Here is an 18133-nt window from a genome sequence, read left to right as displayed (position 1 = left end):
CATTTTTCATCGTGCTCCGAATGTCATCTTCGAAAATAAAATTCCCTTTGTGAATCGCGTCCAGCATGCAAAGATTCCGCCGACCTCAAATCAGGTCCAGAATAGCCTCAAAAACGTCTTCGCCAAGCCAAGACAAGTCAAGTCATTTCGGGAAATGACAATATCTGGAGTTTTTTTTAAAGGACCTATAAACCAAATTTTAAATTTTTGCTTTTTGGGTGTTTTTAGAACCGTCTTGAGTCAGGGGTATTCAAAAACACCCAAAAAGCAAAAAGTGAAAATTTGGTTTATAGGACCTTTTCAAAAAAAACTCCAGATATGTAATGTATTCTTAGATACCTATCCATAAGCCATCGATCGACTACCTACCTACCTACTACCTTTTTTATTTTTTTTTATTTTTTTTATAAATTTTCTTTTCAATTTTTTTTTTGGAAATTGTTTGATTTTTTCATTTATTTATATTTTTTTATTTTTTTATTTTTTGAAATTTTATAATTTTTTTCATTCTTTTAATTTTTCATTTTCATTTTTACATTAAAAAACAATTTAAAAAATGTTTTTCCGTGCATGATTCAATTTTCCGTGCATCATTCCATTTGCCACGGTAGCAAACCAGCAGAAGAACGGGTAGCAAAGTGAAATCCCGAAGAACTGAGAGCAAATTTGCTACCGCGACAGGTACCGCGGTGGGGTTGACGTCGGGTGCAAATTGAGCAATTCTCTACGAAATCGGTCTTTTTTCTTCAATTTTAATTTTTGTATTTTTTAATCCGGCTGAAACTTTTTTGGTGCCTTCGGTATGCCCAAAGAAGCCATTTTGCATCATTAGTTTGTCCATATAATTTTCCATACAAATTCGGCAGCTGTCCATACAAAAATGATGTATGAAAATTCAAAAATCTGTATCTTTTGAAGGAATTTTTTGATCGATTTGGTGTCTTCGGCAAAGTTGTAGGTATGGATACGGACTACACTGGAAAAATAATACACGGTAAAAAAATTTGGTGATTTTTTATTTAACTTTTTATCACTAAAACTTGATTTACAAAAAACACTATTTTTTTTATTTTTTGATATGTTTTAGAGGACATAAAATGCCAACTTTTCAGAAATTTCCAGGTTGTGCAAAAAATCACTGACCGAGTTATGAATTTTTTAATCAATACTGATTTTTTCAAAAAATCGAAATTTTGGTCGTAAAAATTTTTCAACTTCATTTTTCGATGTAAAATCAAATTTGCAATCAAAAAGTACTTTAGTGAAATTTTGATAAAGTGCACCGTTTTCAAGTTATAGCCATATTTAAGTGACTTTTTGAAAATAGTCGCAGTTTTCATTTTTAAATTAGTGCACATGTTTGCCCAGTTTTGAAAAAATATTTTTGAAAAGCTGAGAAAATTCTCTATATTTTGCTTATTCGGACTATGTTGATACGACCTTTAGTTGCTGAGATATTGCAATGCAAAGGTTTAAAAACAGGAAAATTGATGTTTTCTAAGTTTCACCCAAACAACCCACCATTTTCTATCGTCAATATCTCAGCAACTAATGGTCCGATTTTCAATGTTAATATATGAAACAATTGTGAAATTTTCCGATCTTTTCGAAAAAATATTTTGGAATTTTCAAATCAAGACAAACATTTTAAAAGGGCGTAATATTGAATGTTTGGCCTTTGTGAAATGTTAGTCTTGATTTGAAAATTCCAAAATATTTTTCGAAGAGATCGGAAAATTTCACAAATGTTTCATATATTAACATTGAAAATCGGACCATTAGTTGCTGAGATATTGACGATAGAAAATGGTGGGTTGTTTGGGTGAAACTTAGAAAACATCAATTTTCCTGTTTTTAAACCTTTGCATTGCAATATCTCAGCAACTAAAGGTCGTATCAACAAAGTCCAAATAAGCAAAATATAGAGAATTTTCTCAGCTTTTCAAAATATTTTTCAAAACTGGGCAAACATGTGCACTAATTTAAAAATGAAAAACTGCGACTATTTTCAAAAAGTCACTTAAATATGGCTATAACGAAAACGGTGCACTTTATCAAAATTTCAGTAAAGTACTTTTGATTGCAAATTTGATTTTACATCGAAAATGAAGTTGAAAAATTTACGACAAAATTTCGATTTTTGAAAAATCAGTATTGATTAAAAATTCATAACTCGGTCAGTGATTTTGCACAACCTGAAATTTCTGAAAAGTTGGCATTTTATGCCTTCTAAAACATATCAAAAATAAAAAAATTAAAAATAGTGTTTTTGTAAATCAAGTTTTAGTGATAAAGTTAAATAAAAAATCACCAAATTTTACCGTGTATTATTTTTCCAGTGTAGTCCGTATCCATACCTACAACTTTGCCGAAGACACCAAATCGATCAAAAATTCCTTCAAAAGATACAGATTTTGAATTTTCATACATCATTTTGTATGGACAGCTTCCAATTTGTATGGAAAATATATGGACAAACTAATGATGCAAAATGGCTTCTTTGGGCATACCGAAGGCACCAAAAAAGTTTCAGTCGGATTAAAAAATACAAAAAAAATCGAATGACCGAAATCCTAGAGAACTGCTCAATTTGATTTGCTTCGATGTTTGCTACCCGCGCTGGAGATGCACTTAATAATAATTTATAAAAAGAAAAACCATTGCGAAGTCAGTCTGCCGATTTGTACAACATTAACAAAAACATCATTCCTGTCAGAGCTATTTATGTAATTCAAACATGTTGCTTCATTTATTTATGTTTACATGAACAAACTCACAGTAATACAAAATTCAAATTATCTAACCATCAGCACTTTACCAGAAGCCATAATTTATTAGACCGATCCAATATTTCAACATTAGCCGGCGAAAGATGCATATCTTTCAAAGGTGCTCAATTATATACAGCAATTCCCCACGAAAATAGCATGGAAAAAAACAAAAGTTCTCGGATCGGACTCAAAATTTTTCTGGGGGTTCCCTGGCCGAAATAATAAGACCCGTATTTTTTTGTTCGGCCATTAGGGTGACCTACGGCGTGTTAGGGTGGTCTGAAAAATGGCAATTTTCGTCGATTTTCGCAAAAACCACTTTTTCGAAAAATCATAACTCCTCGCAATTTTAACCGATTTCTATTGTCTTATACGCAAATGAAAGCTTATAAGTTGGCCTTTCAAAGACAAATAGTAAGAAATTTCAAAAATCTAGCCTAACATATGAAAAGGGCGTATGAAACTTTAAAATGCCGTTTTGACGGTGTCTGGACCAAAGAGCCTATGTCCGGAAATATTTTTATCGGATTCCCTGGACATTTTTACGTAACATACCAAAAAATGGGAGGAGTTCATTAACAGGATTCCGAGATATGGCGATTGTCCACGACCCATACAAATAAGATTTTTTTTTGTATGGACAATTGTCCACGAAGGGGAGGGGGGGGGGGGTAACAGATTCCCAAAAAAGTGTCCACGTGGTTTATGGATGGTCCCTATTTAAGTATGTTATGTAAAAATGTCCGGGGAATCCAATAAAAATATTTCCAGACAAAGGCTTTTTGGTCCAGACACCGTCAAAACGGCATTTTGAAGTTTCATACGCCCTTTTCATATGTTAGGCAAGATTTTTGAAACTTCTTACTATTTTTCTTTGAAAGGCCAACTTATAACCTTTCATTTGCGTATAAGACAATTGAAATCGGTTGAAATGGCGAGGAGTTATGATTTTTCGAAAAAAGTGACCACCCTAACACACCGTAGGTCACCCTAATGGCCAAACAAAAAAATACGGGTCTAATTATTTCGGCCAGGGAACCCCCAGAAAAATTTTGAGCCCGATCCGAGGACTTTTGTTTTTTTCCATGCTGTTTTCGTGGGGAATGGCTGTATAATTATTTTTGGAACAGATTTGGCGATTGTCAAAGCGTATCAATATTTAAAAACAAATTGCTCTCTTTTGTGAATGAACCCACTGTTATTGAACATCCTTTGATTTTCTTGCTACATAGTAGACTATTTTGTTTCTATTTTTTTTTCTATTTTTCACTTTTGCTTCCTTCTTAAACTCAGTTTAAAAAGTTAGTTTTCCGACACAATTATCTTTATTCTATAATTTTGGCTTTATCGCCATAATCTATGCACTTTCTTTTATATCATTTCAGATTTCTCTTGCCAGGATCAACCAAACTCCTTCACAGGTGGAAACCAATGGAGTTTGACCGGATAATTAAAAATAATTGTAAACACTAAAATTTATTGTATATTGTATTAAAACGATGTAGGTTTTTGGTGCTACTGCTTTGGTGGCTTTTCCTACCGAATAAAAAAAATCAAATCAATCAATCAATCTTATTTTTGATTGTCGAGCTTGAGTAGGATATGCTCTGAAGGGACTCAGAATTGATAGATCAAAAATGACCGTGATGAAAAATTGAAAAAATACGTTTGGTAAATTATATATTTTTCAAATTTGATTTAAATGGAGTCGCAGAATTCGAAATCGATGTGAAAAGTAAAAAAAAAAATACAAAAGAAAATTGGTATGAACCAAATCCAAAGTCTGATAACAGAACCTACAACAAATATCAAAAATTAACTACGCAGGCTCAACTTGAGGAGAAGCATAAAATTTGGGGTGCCCAGAAAAACGCTCTGTATTTTTTTTAAATGAAAATGTAAAGGAAAGATTTAATTGATGTTTTAGTATCAATTATAGTTATACTGAGAATAGATAATTATAAACTTCACTTACGTCTTTGAGCTCCTTGATCTTGGTGCCTCCCCGTCCGATAACGCAACCGGCGAGACTCTGGTGAACGAGAATCCTTAGTTCATACTCATTTTCTCCTGCCTGTTGATTGAAAAAGCATACAAAAATAGTTTATTAAGAATGATGAATGATATTTATTTATTTTCATGGGAAAATTAAAACATCCTTTCGATTTAACGTTGAAAATTAACTTCAAGCAGAAGAAAAAACGTGCCGTTTGAGTTGATTTCACTTGGTCACTCACCGAAACAACAACCCATTTTCTAACCGGGCGGAGGAAATGGGAGGAAATCATGAAAAATTTAACCCCGTGTACGGAGAAACGCGGGGCGAGCAACAAAAAGCACATGTTTGCAGACACATAGTCGCCGCGTGCACTTTATGTGGCTTATAATTACCGATCACGCGATATCAATGACATTTCCCGAGAGTTCCTTTGTGATATTTTCGTTCGGTTAGTTCGGTGGCGGTAGTTTCACTGAATCGATAAATGTTCTGTTTTTCATTTTCCCAGAAGTAATTCTAAACTGGAGGTGCCGTTGTGATGAACCTACCTTATCCAAATGCTTCATGATGTCCTTAACCACTTTGGTGACTGTTTCCATATCGGCGCCGATGGTAATGACGCTGAAAATATATGCAAAAATTTCTATTAATTACAGATGAAAATTATCCTAGACAGATTACGCGACAATTAATTACTTCTTGGGTTAAACATGTAAGTATAATTGTTGAGTGCGCTACGTTTGGCATATACAAAAAGTTATCATAAATTTAAGCCAAATTTACAACATTAAAAAATGCCAAACGAAGTGCACGCGCCACAACCCTTCCATATTTCTCAATGTTTGCCAAAACGCGACATCTCTTCAAGTCTTCCGGTGTGTGTGTGTATGTGACGATAAGAGGTTAGTTTGGGTCCCAGGGATCGAATCGACCACGGGGGCAGCACACAATAGTTCAAACAGTTTAAGTGAGCACCAGAGAGACGAACGCGCGGTGGGAGAGAGACAAAGATAGAGCAATGGGGGGAGGGAGGGGGGAATGGTCGGGAATTTGGCTGACGTTCAAAATTGTAATTAGCAAAGTGTTGTGACCTAAACTGGGGAAATATTGGGCTGCTGGGATAAAATTTTGGGTTGCATTCTTCGGGTAATTGATAAGAAAGTCTTTTTTTTATTATTAAATTCTAGATATCGTAAGTTTAATCGATGTGTATTTTTTTTTTGCAGAATGTTTAGTAGGGTATTTGTCCCTATTTGGGCATACTAAGCCAAGCGCACTTTTAATTTGATGTATTCTCAAAGGCTGCTATAGGCAGTCTTGCTTGTATTACATGAATAAGTTGGTTTTTGCTAATGCTTTTACTTAATCACATTTTTGACGAACATACTTTATAGTTCTGTAAAAGCTAGAGAAACTGAAACATTTTTTGTCCCTATTTTGGGGATATTGCATCTAGCATACGACCTTTGTTGTACATATTTTCGGCCTACCTTCTAATTGGTTGAAATCTCGAAGCACGTGGCGAACTTTTCTTACGTACGGTTCAGCCCCAGTTCGTACAGTACAGCCGCACAAATTCGGTAAACAAACATGCTCGCTCAATCATTGTGATGTTTTAAGCCACAAATCAACATTAGAACGATTGATTTCACTTGCATTACTTGCATAATTAGTTTGGACATGATTTATATCATTCTTTACGAGTTTTAAACATAATAAAACATTTGTTGCGTAGCCAAACAACAAGCCCGTAATATGCAAGAAACACTGTAACTTGTGAAAAGCGCACACACACACTGTCACAATGTCAAATGGACTGAATATAGAGCCATTCTTTCCGAAATGCACGACGTTATTAATCAGTTATTTTATTGATTTGGTGGCAGTTGGGTGATTGTTTTTTCAACGGGATTGTGCAACCCACAAAAAAAAAATATATTGCCGGTGGTTGGAGATTCGGGGGACGGCTCTCATTCGTGTGCTGAGCGATGAAAGCCGGGCGCTGAGTGTCAACAAGCGGTAAGCAAAAGTGGTGAAAATTTCCCCAGTTTATTTTTTAACCTTTTGTTGGCTCAATGAAAGGCAAAATTTTAGGAAATGTCGATCTGAAACTTGTCGCCATAGTGAAACTGTGCGCCTAATTAATGGGTAGGTAGGTTAAAAATCACTACCCAAACAAAACTGTGTGGAAATCAAAGCCTACTTTGAGTGTGTTAGTATTTTTTTCGTTTGAAAGCTTTATGTGAGAAAAATTTATTTATTTATTTATTTATTTATTTATTCGTCAAACATACGTAGACTACATGATCGTTGCTTAGTTTCTAATTACAAGGGGGGAGCATCTATCTTTGACAGGGTGACCACTCAAATTCCATTTTCAAATTCCCGACTTTTTCCCGACTTTTTTCCAGACTTTTCCAGAATGCTCAAAACATAGACATTTCTTATTTAAAGAATGATTTCAAACAAAAAACCTTCTATAAGAAAAGTCAATATTAACAACCGAAAAAAAATCTCAATGAATTAAAAAAACCCAAGTGTAGGTATTATTTTGTAAATATAGAAACTAAACAACAAATAAAGAAAACTTTAAAAATGTAATTTCATTATTATGATTCAGAGTAGAAACACAAACAATTAGTCTTTGAAAAAATAATCAAAAGTACAACAATACTTATAACTTCCATGGTATTTTTTAAATTGGCAAATGTAAAGTTTTTGATATTGTTGTTTTACTTCATCATCATTTTAAATCAAAGAATTCGCAAAAAAATAATTGCTGTTATTATTCATTAAAAGGATTTAGAAAAATTTCAAGGAATTCATAAAAGAAAATGTTTTTGCCAAGTTCCCTTTTTAATTTTGTAATTTTTGATATTGATTTTTAAAATCAATGTTAATTTATCGGTATGGTATGCAGTATTTAACTGTTTTTTTTTTTTCAATGAAAATTCAGTTTGATATGATTTTATGTTTTCCCACTTATTTTAAGCAAAATGTTTGAAGAGACAATTTTTTAAACAATCAAGCAATAACTCAAAATTTTTTGGATTTTTTTTTTGCAATTTCAATATTTTCAAAACGTAAACAAGTTTTCCAATTTCGGATTTTATTCGATATTTAAGTTTTCCGCAAACTGAAAATCAAGCTTTATCTATGGTAGGTGATTTATCCATACTCACAAAAAAAAGTTCAAGGGCAACATTTGAAAAAAAAAACATATTTTAAATTACTCAATGAATTTAGTTAAACAATTACAAATATTTACCCAAAAAAACCATTGCCAAACTCAAGTTTAAATATTCAATTATGTGACAAAATCAAATAGAATCACAATTCTAAGCTGGCCATTAGGCTCTATTTTAATATTAGTTTTTCATTAACTTTACCTCTTGTTTTATGAACAAAAATTAATAGCGATCATTTGATTCATAAAAAGACTTTATGAATAAGATTTTGAATGTCTTAAACAGCTTTTCCATACTCAAATATATTGAAATAGTGCAAAGAACCTTAAATTTAAAGTAAGTTACTAGAACAGAAATGAGTGAATTCAATTTGCAAATTGTACAAAATTATTCAAGGGTTAAAAAATAATTTTCAAACAAGTATGCTCAGAATTCCCGACTTTTCCCGACTTTTTGACAAAAAATCATAAATTCCCGACTTTTTCCCGATTTTTGGCGGATTTTGGCGAATTCCCGACTTTTTCCCGACTTTCCCGATTTCCCGACTTGAGTGGCCACCCTGATCTTTGATTGTAAAACTGTTTTTTCATGGTGGATTTTGTCATTGTAAAATCGATTATGTTATTATATTTGTTATAAGTTTCCATCATTCTATTCATGGGCCCGTGTTTAGCGTAGTCAGTTCTGTGAAAATGCAATGCGAATGGCTCACGTGCTCTCAATACGCGTGTGGGTTCATAGAAATTTAATGTTTGTAACAACTCTGGAGAATTAATTCGGTTTGCAATAAGATCATTTACGAACGAGATAGAAGCGAATTCACGACGCTTTACAAGTGTTTCTAAGCTTATTAACATACAGCGTGCAATATACGAAGGAAGGGGAAACACTGTCCACCCTAGTTTACGAAGAGCAAATAGTAAAAATTGTTTTTGCACTGATTCAATACGGATTTCGTGTGTTTTGATGTGTGGACTCCACACGACGCTACAATATAGAGTTATCTAAGCCCGAGCTCACGCACACTAGCACCCCATTTGTTTTGCTGGCGGGTACAAAATTTAACCTCAATCTTTTTCGTGTACGTACACGCAATACATGCGCACGTAGATAACTCTATTCAAGAATAGAGCGAACATAAGCTATGAACAATGTTTTCAATGTATAGGGGTCCTTAAAGTTATAACTGAATCGTTTTATGAAGTTGAGCATATTAGTTGCTTTGAATACCATCGTGTTGTAATGTTCGATGAAAGTCATTTTAGAATCAAGTATGACTCCTAAATCTCTAACATTTGAACAGGTTTCAACTATCTGGTTGTCTAGTTTTACGTTTATATTTGGCTTATTTATTTTTCTGCTGAACAAGATCGATGTACATTTTTTAATGTTAAGTTGTAAAAGGCTACGACAGCACCATTCAAAAAATATGTTGATTTCGTTCTGGAATCTTGAAGCGTCAGTTTCGTCTTTAATTTTCATAAACAATTTCATGTCATTTACACCAGCCAGCTAAAATTTTAGCACATTGTTAATTCAGGGGGAACTTATGACAAGCCCAAAAGAAGTTGCACAATTTTTCCCATTCTAAACCAACAATTTATTCATATTTTTTGCCTTCCTCACTTTACTGAGGAAAGGCTATAAAATCACTCGAAAAACGAACTTTTTAGTTAGACCTCCTAGACCTACCCTCATTTGTACATATCGACTCAGAATCACCAGCTGAGCAAATGTCTGTGTGTTTGGCTGTATGTAGACATGTGTACCAAATCAATGTCACTGGAATATCTTGTCACAGGCTCAACCGATTTTGGCCGGAATGATATTATATATTTTTAGAAAGCATATGAGAAGACCTTTCTTGTGGATTAAGAATTTTCAAGATCTGACTTACCTATCTAAAATTACAAGCAGTTTGAAAAATGGTTTGAATTTACATAACCTCAAATGGTCCCGTCTGATCGCCACGTAAAAGCCTTTTAGAGAGATGCCATTTTCCTAAAAGGCGGTGTCTGTATAATCTTGACAAAAAGTCTGTAGGAAGTCTATTTTTTTTACTCGTCACTTATTTTTATTAGGACCTCTTAGATGCTGCGATCACGTTATCTCCCATAAATCATGTGGACACTTTAGGGGATTGTAATCACTCTATAAATGAGAGGAAGGCACCAACCATCTAAAGGTGGATTAAGTAACGTTTTTACAGTTATTTTTATATCAGTCTAAACAGCACTACCATAAATTTGATTTTAAAAGCTAACAATTTGAAGGTAAATTTGTGAAATTTTCAGCAAGAGACCGAATTGACTTTATTTGTCTACAAACAAACTCAAACGCTCGGGTAGTCATTTCATCTCTATTTTTTTCTTTAAAATCTTATAGTTTTTGGTAGAATCGACTAAATTTGATGCTCCTACACTCCTACAAAACATTATGGATTCATCCTAATGCATCATCCTGCAAAAATAAATGACATGGTCCAGACCTTCGAAACCAGCTCGGTGCCCCGTACGACTATAAAAAAATACTGTCGTATTTTTAAACGTGTAGATGGGTGGATTTTTTAAAAAAACATATAAACATATAAACGGCACAGGTCAGGCTGAAATTTCATAGTTATAGACGGGAATTGATTGCTTACCAGTCTACAGTCTAAAACAACATATCTTTTTTTCCTGCTACAGTGAAACCTCTTTTTACGCGGTGCGTTACGTTTTTCTAATTTTTCGATTTCTCTGGAACGACGCAACATTTTTGCAATGTTTTAAAAGAAATTTTTAGGTTTTTTTCAGATCAACAAACGCTTTTTGAAGCTTGCAAAAATATTGTATGGTCTAAGAGAAATCTACGAAATAAAAAGCGTAACGCCACCGCGTAAAAAGAGATTTCTCTGCATCTTTTTTTTCTCGTTACTTAAAAAGTTAATTTTTAAGTCTTTTCGAAAGTAACTGCGCTAAAAAGTAAACTTCACACAGAAAATCTATGGTGTTCAACCACGACAACTGTGTTTTTTAGACAAACTACCACCTTTATATGCAGCTGGACAGAGCAAGCAGGTGCCCTGCGGTGAAACGGATTCGTCGCGTTTTGGTCGCAATATTAGGTCTATTCCCGTACCGCAGAATTCTGCAATTCTGCACAGAATCCGCAGCAGACCGTTCCCGTACTTTTCTGCGCCAAAAGTTACTTTTCTCTCAGGCAAAACTTTTGCAATGAGAGAAGCAGAAGTTGGAGCAAAACCGTTCCAGTACTTTTCTGCAGGTAGTTTCTTCTCTCTTCCGCTGGTTAGCTTCTTATGTAAATATTGCTTTCCCTTTTCTTGCTCTCCTGCAGAACTGCTGCAAAAGAGAGCTCCAAAATTCTGCAGAAGCTGCAGAAATTTTGCAATTCTGCAGGTACGGGAATAGACCTATTGTAACAGCAAAATGGTCAAATCAAAGAGGTAAATGAATATTTTGTTTTTGTTTTCTCTAATCATTTTCTAACTAGATACTTTTTAATAGGTTTTTGCATTGTCTGGAATAGCAAATTTCCGACTGACTCAGTGAACATCCATCCCAACGATCAGTTTTTATGTGGCACCTCAGATTATACTGATGATATGACGGCTAATAAATTATATGTACAATAAAAACAAAAAAATCAATAAACATGCTATGAAAAAGGCCCGTCAACGTCGATTTCGACGATCGTCGGACTAAGTGTTGCATATACGTACGAAAAAGGGCCCGAACTCCGTCGGACAAACCATCGGAATTCGGGCCGTTTTGTCGAGCCGTCGGACGGTTTTCGGGCCGTTGTCGGCCCCGTCCGTCAGTCAGGCTGGTTATGTCATGAAAGAGCTCTTCTGTCAAAAAAGAACATTTGTTTATCACCCTTATTTGTGATGCTCTTGCTATACAACAGGTAAACAAGACATAATGCTTAGTAAAATTAATGATTCCGTGTAAGAAAATACTTGGTGGGACAATTCAAAATCAAATCAAATTATTCGCTCTACAGCATTGCCTTGGCGTTCTCGATTGCGAGATTCCTACTCGAAACTAGGTGTCCGAAGGCTTGATTGTTGAGGCAATTGCAAACATCTATCTACACCTTTACTTCCATCCACCCTGGGATTCGAACTGACGATCGTATGGATCGTGAACAATCGCCATGACGGGGTCACTTTTTAGTTTGACACCCTTTTTACACAAAACTCACACACACTACCAAACGTTTGGTATGATAGTAAGTGTGAGTCCCGTGTAAAAAGTGACAGTTCGTCACTTTTTAGTTTGACTTTGACCAACCAACGGAGTACAAACTAAAAAAGTGTCACACGAAAAACTGCCCAACCACCGGGGGTTTAGCGGTTGAATGTAATCAGACCCGTATTTTTTTTTGTTTGGCGATTAGGGTGTTCTTATCTAAAATAGGGTGTTCAGGACACTGTGACGAGAAGTTCGTCATTTTTGGGTTAAATTATATATTTTTTCACTGGGCCCAGAAAGCCATATTTTAAAATTTTATTTTGAATTTCATGAAAACTATTATGTTTTAGAAACAATTCCATGAGTAAAAACGGGATTTTGGCTTTGGTTTTAGCAGTGTTGGGATTCGAGTGAGAAGAAGAAAGGCTTTTCTCACTTGCGAGCGAGGTAGAGAACTCAACCCCCTATGGTTGGTCATTTTTCGTGTGACACTTTTTTAGTTCGTACCCCGTTGGATGGTCAAAGTCAAACTAAAAAGTGACGAACTGTCACTTTTACACGGCGCTCACGCACACTTTCAAAACAAACGTTCAGCAGTGTGTGAACTCCGTGTAAAAGGGTGTCAAACTAAAAGTGACCCCGTTCGTTTGACAACAGTTGGTGTCAAACCATCGGGGTTTGAGTCCTTTCCTCTCTTCACTCGTGCTGGCATTTTTTCTCGCATTCTCGGTCTCGCCGCAAGCGCTTGCGACCGCCTCGTGCTAGCCATTCGTTCGAAGATAGCAATTTGTTTATCTGGTTTATGAATGCGAACGACAAGATGGTAAAGAGGTGTAACTTCAATAGTTGTGTTGTTTTTTTTTTCGTTGCCAACACATTTTACTCCTCACTCGCGGGCAATACTTTCTCGAGAACGGGCTATCGACGGGATGCTCTCGGCAGCTCGGGACTCACGACAGTGCGAGAATGCCAACACTGGATTTTAGGACCCAAAGTTCATGTTAAAAAAGTGCAATTGGGAAAACGTGATTGAAATTCTTCGACCGATCGACCAATTTCACAAACCTATAAACTTCAACAAAAATGACTGTGCATTTTCATTTCGAGGGAAGCATAAACTTTGGGATCCCCGAAACACGTGCACTTTGAACTTTTCAAAAATATTTAGACGGGATCGAATGTTTTCTCTTCAAAGTTTGTATGAAGAATAGGGCGGTTCATCGCTCTTGCTTACAATCCAGAAACTGTATGCAATATGTACAATGAGCAAGCCGCAATCGGCCTTGTACAAAGTGCACGTGTTTCTGGGGACCCCAAATATCATGCTTCCCCTCGAGCCGGCGTAGAAATTTTGTTGGTCGATGTTTTCAACAGATTTTCTTTTAATTGAATTATTTGTTGGCTGATGTTATAAGTTCAGAAATCACACCTATGTAAAAGTAACACAAGAGCGATGATTTTGGATGTTTACCAAAGATTAGAGAACTAGGACAGACCACATCTTTAAAAGCAACGAAACTTTTTCAGTATAAAGTTGTTAGATCTGTGTTAGGCGTTGCATATGACAAAATTAGTGAAACTGACTTAACAACTTTTTCAACGCAAATGCAAGTTTGAGTTTGAGAAAGGCAGCGAGTCACGTGGGGCAGAATCCTCAGAGTTCATGCGCAGTTTTCTCGTAGAATGTACTCCTGTGAAACTGAACTGTGGGATACCGTGTAATTGAAGGGGGATGCATGGAGAGAGAGAGAGAGACAGAGTCCGTAGAATACCAAAACGACTTACAATCTGAGAAGGGGGAGAGACTTAATTCTAAGAGACAAAGAGAGAGGGGTTTGTTTTTCTCGTAAAAGGTAAAGGATTAAATAAAGAATAAAAGATGTTTACCGTTCGGGGCCTGTACAATCGCCAACGTTCACTTGGGCTTGGAACTGCGCGGCGCGGCGCACATGGGATTTGGTTGAGTAGTAGTAGTAGTAGTAGTTTTGGTGGTGGAGCCAGGATAGACCAAAGTCACACACAGAGTACACACAAATGCACACAATTGTTTTGGGTTTTCCGACAGTGGTTTCAAGATTGGTGGTTTTTTGTGTGCGACGACGGGGTTGGAACACGAGTGTTTGGAGAGTTTCCAAGAGTCACACCAGAAGAGAGTTACCGCACAGCGCAGGTGGTTTTGGTTTCGATACAGTTGAGCATAGACAGGAATCGTTGTGTGTGAGATTTATATTTCAGTTTCAATCCCGGGTGACCAATTTGATGAGAGAATGCGCGCGCATGTGTGTGTGTTCCAGGGATACCAAACATCAGGAATTTCAAAGTCAGACACCCAACCGAGGTTTGTTTTTGTGCACATGTGGAGAGTTGGTTCGGGCAGCGCAGCATTCGTTAACCGGCAAAGATCGGATTTTACCCAAGAAGTTTTCAGTTTTTTTCACAGGATCATCACACATAGAGGGTTTCCGAAAACCGAACCGCAGAGTTTCAGTCAGTCAGCCGCGCGCAGAACACAGTGGTTGGTGGTGGTGGTATTTTAGAACAACAGTGGCAACGGATCAGTTCGAGTTTTTATTTTTTTATTTTGGTGGTTCGTGGTGTAGATGGAGATGAGTTGATTTTGTTTTGCACGATTATCAACAATCAACCAACCGAGATCAGGGAAAAGAAGAAAAAATATACGTTAAGAATCGATCGTGACGATTGGCAGTACGAGGGAGGCTAGAGATATGTGTTTTTAAATTTAATTTAATTCTGGACGAAATTAAAAACCTTCAAACACTTGCACAAGTAAACGCGCGACCGATAAGGTAAAGAAGAAGAGAGACGGGAAAAACATCGGCAATTTTGAATCGAACAGTTGATTTACAAATACAAAGACGAGGAATTAGAACAACGGAAAGAATAATATCACGGGAACGATGACTGTTCCAAAGTATAAACTCGGATCGTGGAAATATACTGGAGTTGTTACATAAAATCATAGATTAATACAAGTCGTCTGAAGCATATTAAATTAAATTTAAAATAAACAAAAGAAAAGAAAAAGATAATATTAGCCTATGAAGCATACCTCTGTTCGTAGTTTTTGGATGTTATGTCCACCTTTTCCAATAATAGCTCCAGCCATCTTAAATTAATTAGAATAGCGTTATTTTTATTACTTGCTTTAGAAGCTTACACTCATTTGTTTGGGGTAGAACATCGGAGAGCACCGACTTACCTTGCTTGGAATCAGAAGGCGCACTTCCTCTTCGTCGCTTCGGGGCCGCTTGACTGGTGGTTTCTGGTCCTTGCCGTCGATGTCCTCCAACAACTGTTGTTGCTGCTGCTGCAGCTCGCCCTCCGGGATATCTTCATTTTCCCGCTTCATGCTGAATCTCTGGAGAAGATACAAGAAAGCACGCTCAAAATATAGACAAAAATTGTTGAACTTTACTAAAAATGTCTAATACTGGAATTACATTTTCTTTAACCTGAGTATCGCTCACTGAATCCAAGAGAAAGTTTGTTTCGTGTTGATAAGAAATAATGCCGTCATGGTTAAAACTGTTCTCCTTATCACTTTTGTTAAGGCTATAGAAATGGTCCATTTCTTGCAATCTGTCGTTATGAATAACAATGCTTGGAGCAGTGGAAATACTATGTAAAAATGCTCATATAGAACCGAAGTTTTCATTTAATTCGCGATTGAATGATAAGCTTTCTGAAAAGTTGGATTGTTTGAAAAAGTTTGTCCAATGCTTATAATGTTACTAGATGTTACTACCAAGGTACACAAACAAGAACGGAACCTTCAAATCATTTAGAGTCTTAGTGGTGGAACTTGGGGGCAGAATGGACCACCCTTTTCCTGCCTTATAAAACAATGAAAAGTTATTAAATTTGAACTAAATGGATTATTTCACTTCTGATAGCTTCACAAATCACATTAAGGCAACATAATTTGATTTTTTAGTTGTTTTGATGCTTATTTTTAAAAGTAGTGTCTTTTTTCGACATTTTTACGCTATTTTCAAAAAAATTTGTTTTGGTGAGTGACTATTTTAAAAAAAAAGTAGTCTAACTTCATGGAAACTATGTTAGAAAGGTCCCTTAAGTCATTTATTATCTCCCTTCAACGTTGTATTAGACGAAATTGCTTGTTTCCTAAGGTGGTCCATCCTGCCCCGCACCCTGAAAAGGAGCAGTCGAAAAAATATTTTTTTAAATTGCATCAAAAATAGTTTTAAGCTAAAAAAAATTCATCAACATTGAAGGAAACATCCCAAAGCATAAGCCTACTATACTGAATTCATAAAGGAGAATGGGCAAATTTGTATGGGAGCTGTTCCAAGGATGTACACGAACGGGAGAAACGTTATTCGAAAGATCTCGTCGAGACATGAAAAAAAGTCTTCTGGATAAACTCTCTAAACCCCGGGGTTCATAAGTTACAAGTTTTTGAAGTTTGAGTATTTTGGGTTAAAACGTACAAAAAATCGTATTTTTGCTATTGCTATAATCACTCATAAAATCCTTATTTTATTATGGATTTCGATCATCTTGACTTCATTCGACGCGTATCAGCAAAAACTATTAGTTCTGATATGTTTTAGCATGATTGAAACATGACTTCTCTTGTCTTTATCCGTTTGAACCGTTTTTGCAAGAGGCTTACCATAGAAACAAGTCAAAACTTGAAGATTTTGAAAACGGATCCTACCCAGACTGCTTCAGTGAGTATGGCAGGCTACAGCGCAATGTTGTAACAACGTATTGGGATGTTCTGAGTCATCCGTGAACTCTTTGGAGTTAAGACCGGTGGGTCTACCGCCGTAACAAGCAAGAGGTCAGTGATTTTTTACCACTGATCATAATCGCATAGCTTCAGTGAGTATGGTAGACTACTTAGTTAATGTTTTGAAATATCCTGGGTCATCCTAGGACTAACTGAAGTTAAGAGCTGTGGGTCTACCACCGTGACAATCATGATTTCTACCTGTTTTGACCACTGATCATACCTGCATAGCTTCAGTGAGTATGGTAGAATGCTTTTTTACTGTGTTAGAATGTCTTGGGTCATCCCAGGACTCACTGGAGTTAACAGCCACAGATCATAGCTCCAGGGAGTCCTTTGGTGATCCAAGACAGCCCAAGTCATTTACAAAGTAGTCAAACCTACTCTGAAGCTATGCGGGTATGATCCGTGGGCAATACCGGTCGACATCTTCCTAGTTACGGTAGTAGATCCACAGATCTTAACTACAGGGAGTCCTAGGATGAACCTGGACATTTCAGAATCATAACAAAGTAGTCTACCATACTCACTGAAGCTATGCGGTTATAATCAGTGGTAAAAAATCACTGACCTTGTGTTTGTTAAAGAGGCAGACCCACAGCTCTTAACTTCAGTTAGTCCTAGGATGACCCTGGACATTTCAAAACATTAATAAAGTAGTCTACTATACTCACTGAAGCTATGCGATTATGATCAGTGGTAAAAAATCACTGACCTCTTGCTTGTTACGGCGGTAGACCCACCGGTCTTAACTCCAAAGAGTTCATGAACGACCCAGAACATCTCAATAAGTTGTCACAACAATGCACTGCAGCCTTCCATACTCACTGAAGCAGTCTGGGTAGGATCCGTTTTCAAAATCTTCAAGTTTCGACTTGTTTCTATGGTAAGCCTCTTGCAAAAACGGTTCAAACGGATAAAGACAAGAGAAGTCATGTTTCAATCATGCTAAAACATATCAGAACTAATACTGCCCACCATTGAAAAAACGGCTAATATCCACTTTTGGCAAAAACGAGATATTAGCACCAGGTGGTAGAGGATGTTCCAACGCATCTTCTGGAACTTGAATTTCACTGAAATAGTGTTTAGACTTGGCTGCCGATGCGAAAAACCAAACGGCTAATATGCCACTCTTATGGGAAATTGCCTTGACAGAGATTTTGTGACAAACACTAAAACGTGTTTTTCTCGGAATACTT

The 18133-nt window shown here is 36.2% G+C and overlaps 1 protein-coding gene across 3 annotated transcripts in view; it reads right to left on the bottom strand.

The window, feature by feature from the left end:
* LOC6030937 (heterogeneous nuclear ribonucleoprotein K) overlaps positions 1-18133 on the bottom strand; it is a 47444-nt gene that overhangs the window by 7681 nt on the left and 21630 nt on the right. For all 3 annotated transcript variants that reach the window (XM_038266410.1, XM_038266409.1, XM_038266411.1), the window contains exons 2-6: positions 15375-15533; positions 15225-15281; positions 14042-14085; positions 5319-5391; positions 4747-4845 (exon numbers count right to left, since the gene is read on the bottom strand). In XM_038266410.1, coding sequence (XP_038122338.1) covers positions 4747-4845; positions 5319-5391; positions 14042-14085; positions 15225-15281; positions 15375-15524 — 423 coding nt within the window. In that variant the 5' untranslated portion in view covers positions 15525-15533. The remainder of the gene's footprint in view (positions 1-4746; positions 4846-5318; positions 5392-14041; positions 14086-15224; positions 15282-15374; positions 15534-18133) is intronic.

This window comes from Culex quinquefasciatus, chromosome 3 (genome assembly GCF_015732765.1).
Source record: "Culex quinquefasciatus strain JHB chromosome 3, VPISU_Cqui_1.0_pri_paternal, whole genome shotgun sequence".
NCBI lineage: Eukaryota > Metazoa > Arthropoda > Insecta > Diptera > Culicidae > Culex > Culex quinquefasciatus.
The sequence above is the reverse complement of the archived record's forward strand: the minus strand, read 5'-3'. Positions and strand labels throughout refer to the sequence as shown.